We start from the raw sequence: 13,064 nt of genomic DNA, 5'->3' as shown, positions 1-13,064 counted from the left end.
GCTCAACAAAAAAGTAGTGCACCGTTTTATAAATAGTGCAAACATTTTCCTGTAACAACAGTTTAAATGTAAATTAGTTCAACAGTGTTAAACAATTTTTAAATAGTCAAAAGTTCCAAATAACTTCTTATAAAATGATAAGCAACAACAACAGCAGAACAAAGGAAACAACAAGAACAATGTAAGACATTTTCAAACGTGATTCCACCTTCTAACTGTGCGCGCTCCCGCGTGTTATGCACCAATTTGCCCTGTGGGAAGAAAACAGGGAGAACGTTACATGGATTGCTCAGTGTGAAAGACTTCTTTTTAGGCATTGGAATCTTTCTTTAGCAGAGACTGAAACAGTCAAATTCATCAACTGCCCACTCTGAACAGGCTGCAGCCCACTAAAGCTGACTTTTATGACTTACTTGCCTCTGGGTTCTGCCTTGAACAAACAAACAGAAAACCAGCTAACCCTCCACACTCTACAAACACTGAAAGGAGGATAATTGTGGTCTAGTGTTTCACAAAAGAGAGACAACTTTTGTACTTTTAATAAGTTCTGAATTGAAGCACAGAGAATTCTTACCTAGCCTGCCCTAGTCAGGCTGTTGTACTTTTTCTACAGCTTTGTACAACCGTTCGTGAGACGACTATTGTAGTGCTCAGCATCTCCGTCATTTCCCTCCACGCCACTTGACTGATTTTGCGGGGAATCTTTGCCCTCACAGTCCCCTGCAGCCGCTCTCGCCTCTGCACAACCTCATCTGAAAGGATTGGCAGGTCCTAATCCCCAGTGTTTTGGGCTTTCTTCTTGCTTTCCTCTTGCGACATTTCTGTGGAAAAGAGTATATGTAAAACACTGGAAATTGCCTTTTACAAGGTCTCAAAAAGGTTTTTTAAACGTTATTAACTTTTTAAAGTTGATTTAAGGTCATTTCTGAATTTGCAGGTCACTCACCTCCCAGTGCCACTCCTTAATCTGTGTTTATGGCATCTATTTTCAGCTTTTTATGGTGCCACCATCCAGATAGTCCCTGATTCATCATCGACCTCACCACGCCATTAATGGATCAACGTTCCAGCAATTTGTGGTGCAAATATAGTGCAATATTAAAGGGGAGCTCAAAAGTCCAATTGCAGCAATTTCAGGTCCAATATTAGGATTCAATTATTTTTTCAAGAATCTTGAATACCTCAATAAGATTCCCGTGAGCCTTTGTATTTCAGTGTAACTGTTCACAGTTTTCATAAGACCTTCTACTATTTCAAGCATTAAATTCAACGTATCAATTTAGTTGCCCTTTGCTTTATTGTCTCCGATGCTAGTAGTCCCTGTTGTAGTATGGTGATCAGAATTGTATACAATGCTGCAGATGGAGCCAGACCAGTGCTTTGTACAAACTCTTCAGCACTTCCTGGGATATGCTCTAACCCTTATACTGTAAAATCTTGTTTATTTTCTTAACTGTTGTTGCACTGTGATGATGTTTTCAGCGAGCTATCCAAGAATACCATCAGATTCCTGTCCTGTGTTATGTCCTATAGATGAATATTGTTTTGCTTATATTCCTCTGCTCGTTCCCCATCCCCAACTCCTCATTTTAAATTTATTCACCTTAAAAACATCTGCCACTTGCCAGCTAACTTCCTAATCATCCAAATATAACTATATTTGATCTATTTGTTTAATGTTATCTGCACCGCTCCACAAGTTTGCTAGCACCAAGAAACTTGGTTTCTGTCCCACTTCCGAATCATCTATGTACATTACAAACATTAAACATTGATAACCATTGATCCCTGACGCACCCTGCTGGTTACCTCACTCCATGGAGATTCAACTCCATGTACAGCTACCCTTTGTTTTCTTTAATTCAGCCAATTTCAAATTCATTTCAACAGCTCTCCCCTTCCCCCATTGCAATACATTCCAATCTTGTGGGTCAAACCACAGTCCCCATCGCTTATAGTGGGTACGCTCATGGGAACGCAATCTAGCCGTTATACGTGATGTCCGGTATAATGGCCATCATGTGCTAAACTAAGTTGTTCTTACTGGGAGTATTTATCTCTCAGTTGCCCTCACTGGGAGTATTTATCTCTCCATTGCCTTCACTAGCGGTATTTATCTCTCCGTTGCCCTCACTGTGGCATCTCAGCCAATTGCCCGGAAGAATCTCTAAATGTGGCACCTTCTTGAAAGTGTTTCCAAAGAGACGCACTGTAAACAATGAGTTTCGGCCTGAGGCGGGAGGGAGAGGCTCCGGCTCAGACTCCAGGCAAATGGGGCAGGTCAGAGGGTACGGTAGCATAGTGGTTATGTTACTGGGCTAGTAATCCAGAGGCCTGGACTAAAATCCAGAGTCATGAGTTCAAATCCCGCCACGGCAGCTGGCGAATTTAAATTCAATTAATTAATTAAATTCAATTAATTAAATAAAAATCTGGAATTAAAATACTAGTATCAGTAATGATGGCCATGAAACTACCGGATTGTCGTAAAAACCCATCTGGTTCACTAATGTCCTTTAGGGAAGGAAACCTGCCGCCCTTACCCGGTCTGGCCTATATGTGACTCCAGACCCACAGCAATGTGGTTGATTCTTAATTGCCCTCTGAAATGGCCCAGCAAGCCACTCAGTTGTAAAAATCTCGCTACGAAAAGTCATAATAAGAATAAAACCGGACAGACCACCCGGCATCGGACCACGAGGCACCGGACACGACAACGGCAAAACACCAAGCCCAGTCGACCCTGCAAGGTCCTCCTTACCAACATCTGGGGACTTGTGCCAAAATTGGGAGAGCTGTCCCACAGACTAGTCAAGCAACAGCCTGACATAGCCATACTCTCAGAATCATATCTTTCAGCCAACGTCCCAGACTCTTCCATCACCATCCCTGGGTATGTCCTGTCCCACCGGCAGGACAGACCCACCAGAGGTGGCGGTACAGTGATATACAGTCAGGAGGGAGTGGCCCTGGGAGTCCTCAACATTGACTCTGGACCCCATGAAATCTCATGGCATCAGGTCAAACATGGGCAAGGAAACCTCCTGCTGATTACCACCTACCGTCCTCCCTCAGCTGATGAATCAGTCCTCCTCCATGTTGAACACCACTTGGAGGAAGCACTGAGGGTAGCAAGGGCACAAAATGTACTCTGGGTGGGGGACTTCAATGTCCATCACCAAGAGTGGCTCGGTAGCACCACTACTGACCGAGCTGGCCGAGTCCTGAAGGACATAGCTGCTAGACTGGGCCTGCGGCAGGTGGTGAGCGAACCAACACGAGGGAAAAACTTACTTGACCTCGTCCTCACCAATCTACCTGTCGCAAATGCATCTGTCCATGACAGTATTGGTAGGAGTGACCACCGCACAGTCCTCGTGGAGATGAAATCCCGTCTTCGCACTGAGGACACCATCCAACGTGTTGTGTGGCACTACCACCGTGCTAAATGGGATAGATTCAGAACAGATCTAGCAGCTCAAAACTGGGCATCCATGAGGCGCTGTGGGCCATCAGCAGCAGCAGAATTGTATTCCAGCACAATCTGTAACCTCATGGCCCGGCATATTCCTCACTCTACCATTACCAACAAGCCAGGGGATCAACCCTGGTTCAATGAGGAGTGTAGAAGAGCATGCCAGGAGCAGCACCACGCGTACCTAAAAAAGAGATGCCAACCTGGTGAAGCTACAACTCAGGACTACATGCATGCTAAACAGCGGAAGCAACATGCTATAGACAGAGCTAAGCGATTCCACAACCAACGGATCAGATCAAAGCTCTGCAGTCCTGCCACATCCAGTCGTGAATGGTGGTGGACAATTAAACAACTAACGGGAGGAGGAGGCTCTGCAAACATCCCCATTCTCAATGATGGCGGAGTCCAGCACGTGAGTGCAAAAGACAAGGCTGAAGAGTTTGCAACCATCTTCAGCCAGAAGTGCCGAGTGGATGATCCATCTCAGCCTCCTCCCGATATCCCCACCATCACGGAAGCCAGTCTTCGGCCAATTCGATTCACTCCACGTGATATCAAGAAACGGCTGAGTGCACTGGATACATCAAAGGCTATGGGCCCCGACAACATCCCAGCTGTAGTGCTGAAGACTTGTGCTCCAGAACTAGCTGCGCCTCTAGCCAAGCTGTTCCAGTACAGCTACAACACTGGCATCTACCCGACAATGTGGAAAATTGCCCAGGTATGTCCTGTCCACAAAAAGCAGGACAAATCCAATCCGCCCAATTACCGCCCCATCAGTCTACTCTCAATCATCAGCAAAGTGATGGAAGGTGTCGTCGACAGTGCTATCAAGCGGCACTTACTCACCAATAACCTGCTCACCGATGCTCAGTTTGGGTTCCGCCAGGACCACTTGGCTCCAGACCTCATTACAGCCTTGGTCCAAACATGGACAAAAGAGCTGAATTCCAGAGGTGAGGTGAGAGTGACTGCCCTTGACATCAAGGCAGCATTTGACCGAGTGTGGCACCAAGGAGCCCTAGTAAAATTGAAGTCCATGGGAATCAGGGGGAAAACTCTCCAGTGGCTGGAGTCATACCTAGCACAAAGGAAGATGGTAGTGGTTGTTGGAGGCCAATCATCTCAGCCCCAGGGCATTGCTGCAGGAGTTCCTCAGGGCAGTGTCCTAGGCCCAACCATCTTCCGCTGCTTCATCAATGACCTTCCCTCCATCATAAGGTCAGAAATGGGGATGTTCGCTGATGACTGCACAGTGTTCAGTTCCATTCGCAACCCCTCAGATAATGAAGCAGTCCAAGCCTGCATGCAGCAAGACCTGGACAACATCCAGGCTTGGGCTCATAAGTGGCAAGTAACATTCGCGCCAGATAAGTGCCAGGCAATGACCATCTCCAACAAGAGAGAGTCTAACCATCTCCCCTTGACATTCAACGGCATTACCATCGCCGAATCCCCCACCATCAACATCCTGGGGGTCACCATTGATCAGAAACTTAACTGGATCAGCCATGTAAATACTGTGGCTACGAGAGCAGGTCGGAGGCTGGGTATTCTGCGGCGAGTGACTCACCTCCTGACTCCCCAAAGCCTTTCCACTATCTACAAGGCAGAAGTCAGGAGTGTGATGGAATACTCTCCACTTGCCTGGATGAGTGCAGCTCCAACAACACTCAAGAAGCTCGACACCATCCAAGATAAAGCAGCCCGCTTGATTGGCACCCCATCCACCACCCTAAACATTCACTCCCTTCACCACCGGCGCACTGTGGCTGCAGTGTGCACCATCCACAGGATGCACTGCAGCAACTCGCCAAGGCTTCTTCGACAGCACCTCCCAAACCCGCGACCTCTACCACCTAGAAGGACAAGGGCAGCAGGCGCATGGGAACAACACCACCTGCACGTTCCCCTCCAAGTCACACACCATCTTGGAAATATATCGCCGTTCCTTCATTGTCGCTGGGTCAAAATCCTGGAACTCCCTTCCTAACAGCATTGTGGGAGAACCGTCACCACACGGACTGCAGCGGTTCAAGAAGGCGGCTCACCACCACCTTCTCGAGGGCAATTAGGGATGGGCAATAAATGCCGGCCTTGCCAGCGACGCCCACATCCCGTGAACGAATAAAAAAAAAAGACAGGTAAAAAAATCCCTTAGAGAAGAGAGAAAACCACCGGCTCCCAGCAACCTCCCGGCCACAGGAATCTACAGTGCTGACATCAATCATTGGCTTACTTTCCAATAAAACACTGGCCTCCAGTTGTTTCTGCCTGAAATAAATGGAGCACGAAAGACGCTATAACCGACAACTTTGAAATTGACGTTAATGCAAATGAGTTTTCACTTTCTGGTCGATATAATTGACTGCTCGTTTTAAACATGGATGTTTTAAGCAGTGGGGAATGTACTGTGTCAAAAGCTTTATTCAAATCTAAATATTTTACATCCGAGTTTCTTTTGTCCACTGGATAGGAACATAGGAACAGGAGTAGGCCATTCATCCCCTCAAGCCTGTTCCGCCATTCAATGAGATCATGGCTGATCTGTATCGTAACTCCATTTCCCCACCCTGGCAACATATCCCTCTATATCCTTGGCAAGCAAAAATCTATCAATCTCAGATTTAAAATTATTAATTCAGCTAGCATCTACTGCTTTTTGTGGGAGAGAGTTCCACACTTCTACCACCCTTTGCATGAAGAAGTGTTTCCTAACTTCTCTCCTGAATGGCCTGGCTCTGATTTTAAGGTTATGTCCCCTTCTCCTAGACTCCCTCACCAGTGGAGAAAAATTCTCTCTATCTACCCTACCAATTCCTTTCAAAATCTTAAAAACCTCAATCAAATCATCCCTTAATCTTCTAAATTTCAAGGAATACAAGTCTAGTTTATGTAATGTCTCCTCATAATTTAACCCTTGGAACCCTGGTAACATTATGGTGAATCTGTGCTGCACTCCTTCCAAGGCCAACATATCCTTTCTAAGGTGCAGTGCCCAGAACTGTACACAGTACTCCAGATGTGGTCTAACCAGGGCTTTGTATAGCTGCAGCAAAACTTCCTCCACTTTATATTCTAGCCCTCTAGATATAAAGGCTAACATTCCATTACCTTTTTTGATTATTTCTTGCATCTGACCACTACACTTTAGTGATCCGTGTACATGGAATCCTAAATTTTTTAAAATTAATTCGTGGGAAGTGGACATCGCTGGCATTTACTACCCATCCCTAATTGACCTTGAGAAGGTGGTGGTGAGCCACCTTCTTGAACCGCTGCAGTTTGTGTGGTGAAGGTTTCCCCACAGTGCTGTTAGGTAGGGAGTTCCAGGATTTTGACCCAGCGATGATGAAGGAACGGCGATATATTTCCAAGTTAGGATGGTGTGTGACTTGGAGGGGAACGTGCAGGTGGTGGTGCTGCCCTTGTCCTTGTCCTTGTCCTTGTCCTTCCAGATGGTAACGGTCGCGGTGCAACATGTAGATGGTACATACTGCAACTACAGTGCGCCGGTGGTGGAGGGAGTGAACGTTTATGGTAGTGGATGTGGTGCCAATCAAGCAGGCTGCTTTGTCCTGGATAGTGCTGAGCTTCTTGAGTGTTGTTGGAGCTGCACTCATCCAGGCCTTGTAGATGGTGGAAAGACTTTGGGGAGTCATAGAAACATAGAAAATAGGAACAGCAGTAGGCCATTCAGCCCTTCGAGCCTGCTCTGCCATTCAATATGATCATGGCTGATCCTCTATTTCAATACCATATTCCTGCTCTCTCCCCATACCCCTTGATGCCTTTTGTGTCTAGAAATCTATCTAGCTCCTTCTTAAATATATTCAATGACTTGGCCTCCACAGCCATCTGTGGTAGAGAATTCCATAGATTCAGCACCCTCTGAGTGAAGAAATTTCTCCTCATCTCAGTCCTAAATGTCCTACCCCGTATCCTGAGACTGTGACCCCTTGTTCTGGACCTCCTACCCAGGGGAAACATCCTCCCTGTCTGTCTAGCCCTGTCAGAATTTTATATGTTTCAATGAGATCCCCTCTCATTCTTTTAAACTCGAGTGAATACAGGCCGAGTTGACCCAATCTCTCCTCATACGACAGTCCTGCCATCCCAGGAATCAGTCTGGTGAACCTTCGCTGCACTCCCTCTATGGCGAGTACATCCTCTCTTAGGTAAGGAGACCAAAACTGCACACAATACTCCAGGTGTGGTCTCACCAAGGCCCTGTAAAGCTGCAGTAAGACATCCTTGCTCCTGTGCTCAAATCCTCTTGCAGTGAAGGTCAACATACCATTTGCCTTCCTAACTGCTTGCTGTAACTGCATGTTTACTTTCAGTGACTGGTGTACAAGGACACCCAGGTCCCTTTGTACATCAACATTTCCCAATCTATCATCATTTAAATAATACTCTACCTTTCTGTTTTTCCTTCCGAAGTGGATAACTTCACATTTATCCACATTATACTGCATCTGCCATGTATTTGCTCACTCACTCAACTTGTCTAAATTGCCTTGAAGCCTCTTTGCATCGTCCTCACAACTCACGATCCCACCTAGTTTTGTGTTGTCAGCAAACTTGGAAATATTACATTTGGTTCCCTCATCCAAATCATTGATATATATTGTGAATAGCTGGGGCCCAAGCACTGATCCCTGGGGTACCCCACTAGTCACTGCCTGTCACCCTGAAAAAGACCCATTTATTCCTACTCTCTGTTTCCTGTCTGTTAAAAAATTTTCAATCCATGCCGGTATATTACCCCCAATCCCATGTGCTTTAATATTGCACACTAACCTCTTATGTGGGACTATATCAAAGGCCTTCTGAAAAGCCAAATAAACCACATCTACTGGTTCTCCCTTATCTATTCTACCAGTTACATCCTCAAAAAACTCCAGTAGGTTTGTCAAACATGATTTCCCTTTCATAAATCCATGTTGACTTTGTCTAATCCCGTTGATATTTTTTAAGTGTCCTGTTATCATATCCTTTATAATAGATTTTAGCATTTTCCCTACTACTGATGTTAGGCTAACTGGTCTGTAGTTCCCTGTTTTCTCTCTCCCTCCTTTTTTAAATAGTGGGGTTACATTTGCCTCCCTCCAATCTGCAGGAACTGTTCCATAATCTATAGAATTTAGATTAGAGTCAGGAGGTGAATCACTCGTCGCAGAATACCCAGCCTCTGACCTGCTCTTGTAGCCACAGCATTTATGTTGCTGGTCCAGTTTAGTTTCTGGTCAATGGCTATCCCCAGGATGTTGATGGTGGGGAATTCAGTGATGGTAATGCTGTTGAATGTCATGGGGAGGTGGTTAGACTCTCTCTTATTGGAGATGATCATTGCCTGGCATTTGTCTGGCGCGAACGTTACTTGCCACTTATCAGCTCAAGCCTGGATGTTGTCCAGGTCTTGCTGCACGCAGGCATGGACTGCTTCATTATCTGAAGGGTTGCGAATGGAACTGAACACTGTGCAATTATCAGCAAACATCCCCACTTCTGACCTTATGATGGAGGGAAGGTCATTGATGAAGCAGCTGAAGTTGACTGGGGCTAGGACACTGCTCCTAGGTTTTCACCATTCAGTGGAGCTGTCCTCCATTGTTCCTAGCTTTTCACTATTAAAAAAATACTCGGTTCTATCCTTTTTGGTCCAAAATGGATGACCTCACATTTACGTGCATTGAAATCCATCTGCCACAATTTTGTCCACTCACTTAATCTATCAATGTCTCTCTGTAATTTTATGCTTCCATCTAAACTACTTACTAAGCCATCAATCTTTGTGTCATCGGCAAACTTGGATATATGGCTCTCTATTGTGTTATCTAAGTCATTAATAAATATAGTGAATAATTCAGTTCCCAGCACAGATTCCCGTGGGACACCACTAGTCACTTCCTTCTAGATCCATTATTTCTTCAAGGAACTCCAACAGATTTCTCAGGCATGACCTTCCTCCTATAATATTATACTGACTCCCTCTTATTATTCCATATATCTCCAGGTGCTTCATCATTCTCTCCTTGAAGATGTCCTCTAATGCTGTCATGCTCTCTGCCTGTAGTCCCTGGCGTTATCCTTATGCCCCTTTTTACAAACTGATGTTACATTCAGCCTTCTCCAATCCTCAAAACACCACTCCTGTCTGCAATGATTCTCTATACTCATCAGGTGTGACTGATTTCATTAGTTACTTCCCACGCATGCAGAGCTGGCAGTTATATTTTCCCTGAATCTTGCCGATCGTAGCTTTATGTTGATAAGGGGAAATAGTAGCCAAAGAGCAATATAAAAGCAACTGAAAGCTTTATTTATCATGGCCTCTGCGATGTTTATGACATTGTAGCCATTATAGACTTCTAGATTTCCAATTTTGTTTTCAAGAATCCTGACTTCGGTGCACATAATTTTGAGGCAACCATTATTTCCTTGTGTTCATATGTGTTCCTTGTGCCATATGTGTTCATTTTCAGCTCCATTTGCCTCTCCACCATGCTTTAATAAATTTAGACCTTCCCCTAATTCCACTTAATCCCATTAATTCCTCTGGAATAGATGTTTCACTGTCGATGTATCTGGCTATGGTTTTAATGCATTTTTATTTAAATATAAACATCATGGCACAATTAAATATATATCCCACAAAACAATATTAGAAAACATCTCGTTCCAACACCATTTAGTGCCCATAATACAGAATGATTTGAGAACAGTTTCGTACCACACATGCACATATTGACAGTACAATTTCAAAATCTTATATTAATCATGGATATTCTGTACAAATAGATCTATGTCAATGAATTAGCTAACCAGGTTTCTGTCCTACCTGTGCAATAAACAATCTTAGCAATAGTTGCCATGACAATGCTGGTCATTCCTGTGCCTGCCCCCAGCTCCAGCACCGTGCAGCCTCTGAATAGGTAGCTATTATTCAAAATGTAATCAGCAAGAAGGAAAGCTCCACGCCATACCTGCAGACAGGAAGATTGCAATCAAAAATGATTGTTAAAACAAATGAATGGGCCGGATTTTGCTGCGAAAATATATTTCTGTGCAAATGGTAGAGCAACTTCCGGCGACCGCATGTGCACAGTTAAATGAGGAAATCCGGAAATTACTCTACCAGATGCTCTGCTCCTCTGTAAGCTTCGCGAGAATCGCATCTCGCCAGCTGACTCACCGTTCAAATGAGTGTAACGGCGTGAAGTTCCTGCACTGACCTGATGGATACGAACTAAGGTACATCAAGTTTTTTTTTAAGTCTAAGCACACTTTCAACGGCGTGATAAGTCTTAATAACTGCTAAACAACCTCTCTGGCACTGAAAATTTACTTTTACAAGTGTGGAGTCTCATTTCTTCTGATTTTAATTGTTGCTGGGCATTTTAAAATGTTTTAATTGTCCCTAGCTGCACTGTAGAGGGCGCCATTTTGGATTCAGCGCCCCATGAGAGGAACTTGCCGTGAAAAAAAACAAGAAAAGTTTATGGGTAAGTGCAAGTCTAATGAACAGAGGGAAATCCGGGCCAATATTTAATTTCAATTTTGTAAGATATTGTACCTGCTTTCCAACATCCTCCAGTGTAGTACCCATAGTGTGTTCTGTAAAAAGGAAATAATACAACACATTGTATTTGCTGTGACACATGCCATTCACCCTATAAACATAATTAATCACATCGCCTGAATAGCATTAAGTAGGTTTACTAAGAATTCCAATAGTACTTTCAGTTTTAATGCAACAACTATAATGTCCATGAAGTTCACAATTCCCTTTTCTGCATTCATCTATTAGGTATTAAAATCACTGAGTGGGTCATAACATTCCATTTCAAAATGCATTTAAATGTCATACAATCCCAATGGGAAAATTCATTATAAAATTTTCCTGAGTACCTGGTGATTTCAATGCCAACAGTCAAGTAACGTTAGTAACTAAAACGATGGACCTGAATTTGCTGCAAACTTGCGCCACAGTAATTACGTATTAGTGGCGTGCGCCATTTTTAATACATAAAAGTTCCAGGAAATAATGGAATAAGAGTTATGTTATGAGTAGTGTTGCGCCATAGTTTGCTGGCACATTTACGCCGCTCCGCCTTTAACCTCGCCAAAGCCAATAAACGTCTGTTCTCACTGCTCAGCCCTCCATCGTAGTCCATGGCGATCGTCAATTTGCTAGATTTACTTCATTATTTGTGCTGCAGCCATTTAGACTGAAAAATAACGACATGGGTGACCTGGTAATAATGTGATTTATGGCCAATATATGACTCTCAACCTGAGAGGCCAACAAAGGGACCATTAAGGCTGAGAAGCCTCACCCCAATGCTCTGGAAATTGTTCTAAGAGTACTTTTACTTTAAATTTTTCATTTTTTGGTACTTTATTCTTGCCAGATTTGCCATCCAGAGCGTTGTTAGTGTCAAAAGGCAATTACTTTCAGGATCCCTACCTATCTGCTTGATAAGCCATTGGCTGCACCGTTCACAAGGTCACTGATTTTCCACTGACCTTGCCACGTGTAGATGGATCGACATTCCAGAAAATTACACAGTAAGTATAGATCAATATGAACAGGGAACTGAAAAGTCCAAATAATGGTGTGCACCCCCAAACACACCATTCCAGCAAATTCAGGCCCAATAGAGGCTACTGTACACTGGTAATAAATCTGTATGCATTTCCACACCCCGGCCACCAGCGTCTCTGCAACAATGTCCCTGCTCAAAACCAATCTCTGAATATGAAATTTGTAAGTAATATTGGAGATCTACTATTTTCAATCATTTAATTTTGATTTTTCTCAGCATAGCAGACCTTACCTGAAGCAAAAATTTGAAACCCATTCTCCCACTTTTGTATGCATCCTCCAGTACTGGCTCTGCGCTCTGGCCCAGTCTTGCCGCAGTTATATTTGCATGGGCCCTCCTTTGTAGTTGCTTTTCCACTGAATCAAAGAGGAAGCATACCTCAAACCCCAGGACCTGTCACTGGGCCACAAAGCTCCATAACGAAGCCCTGACCTAAGCACTGTATAGTCCCCCAACCGGGCCATTAACATTGTTCACTGACCCTTTTCCTCTGAAAATGTGTGCTGGCCTCTTTGGGGCTGTAGCCACTCGCCTTCCTTCCTGAGCCCATCACCAATAGTATTCCTGCTAGCCCCCCCTCTCACAGCCATGTTTAGACACACACACATGCACTCACAAGTTGCACTGAGGGGGGATTTATCAGTCAAGGACAGCTCCTGCTGGAATCTCAAACAGGAGTCTTCAGAACCATGGTCAATTAGGATAGGACTTTTTATCAGTATTGTAAGGAAGCAGGGTGGATAGTAGGCCTACATTTTAGAAAGCAGATTGGATCAAACATGGGGTTAATAAGTGGTGATACAACATTAAGCTAGAATAAGTTTTAGGTGATACTGATGCTGGAGTGAGTTTTGAGTGATGCAACAATAAATTGAAACCGATTTGATCATATTGTGTGAGGTACTGATAAGAGGACTATTTGATCACATTGCTTGGGCTGTTGGCCATTTGATCACAGTATGAGGGAAGTAAGG

The 13,064-nt window shown here is 44.2% G+C and overlaps 1 protein-coding gene across 8 annotated transcripts in view; it reads right to left on the bottom strand.

The window, feature by feature from the left end:
- The window catches only part of mettl22 (methyltransferase 22, Kin17 lysine), a 120,017-nt gene that overhangs the window by 66,055 nt on the left and 40,898 nt on the right, over nucleotides 1–13,064 (bottom strand). For all 8 annotated transcript variants that reach the window (XR_010966836.1, XR_010966835.1, XR_010966834.1 and 5 more), the window contains exons 4-5: nucleotides 11,058–11,098; nucleotides 10,323–10,467 (exon numbers count right to left, since the gene is read on the bottom strand). Coding sequence is in view for 3 of the 8 variants with exons in the window: in XM_068003169.1 (XP_067859270.1) it covers nucleotides 10,323–10,467; nucleotides 11,058–11,098 (186 nt within the window). In the remaining 5 variants the exon portion in view is untranslated. The remainder of the gene's footprint in view (nucleotides 1–10,322; nucleotides 10,468–11,057; nucleotides 11,099–13,064) is intronic.

This window comes from Heptranchias perlo, chromosome 22 (genome assembly GCF_035084215.1).
Source record: "Heptranchias perlo isolate sHepPer1 chromosome 22, sHepPer1.hap1, whole genome shotgun sequence".
Taxonomy (NCBI): domain Eukaryota; kingdom Metazoa; phylum Chordata; class Chondrichthyes; order Hexanchiformes; family Hexanchidae; genus Heptranchias; species Heptranchias perlo.
This window is presented reverse-complemented; position numbering and strand designations above follow the sequence as displayed.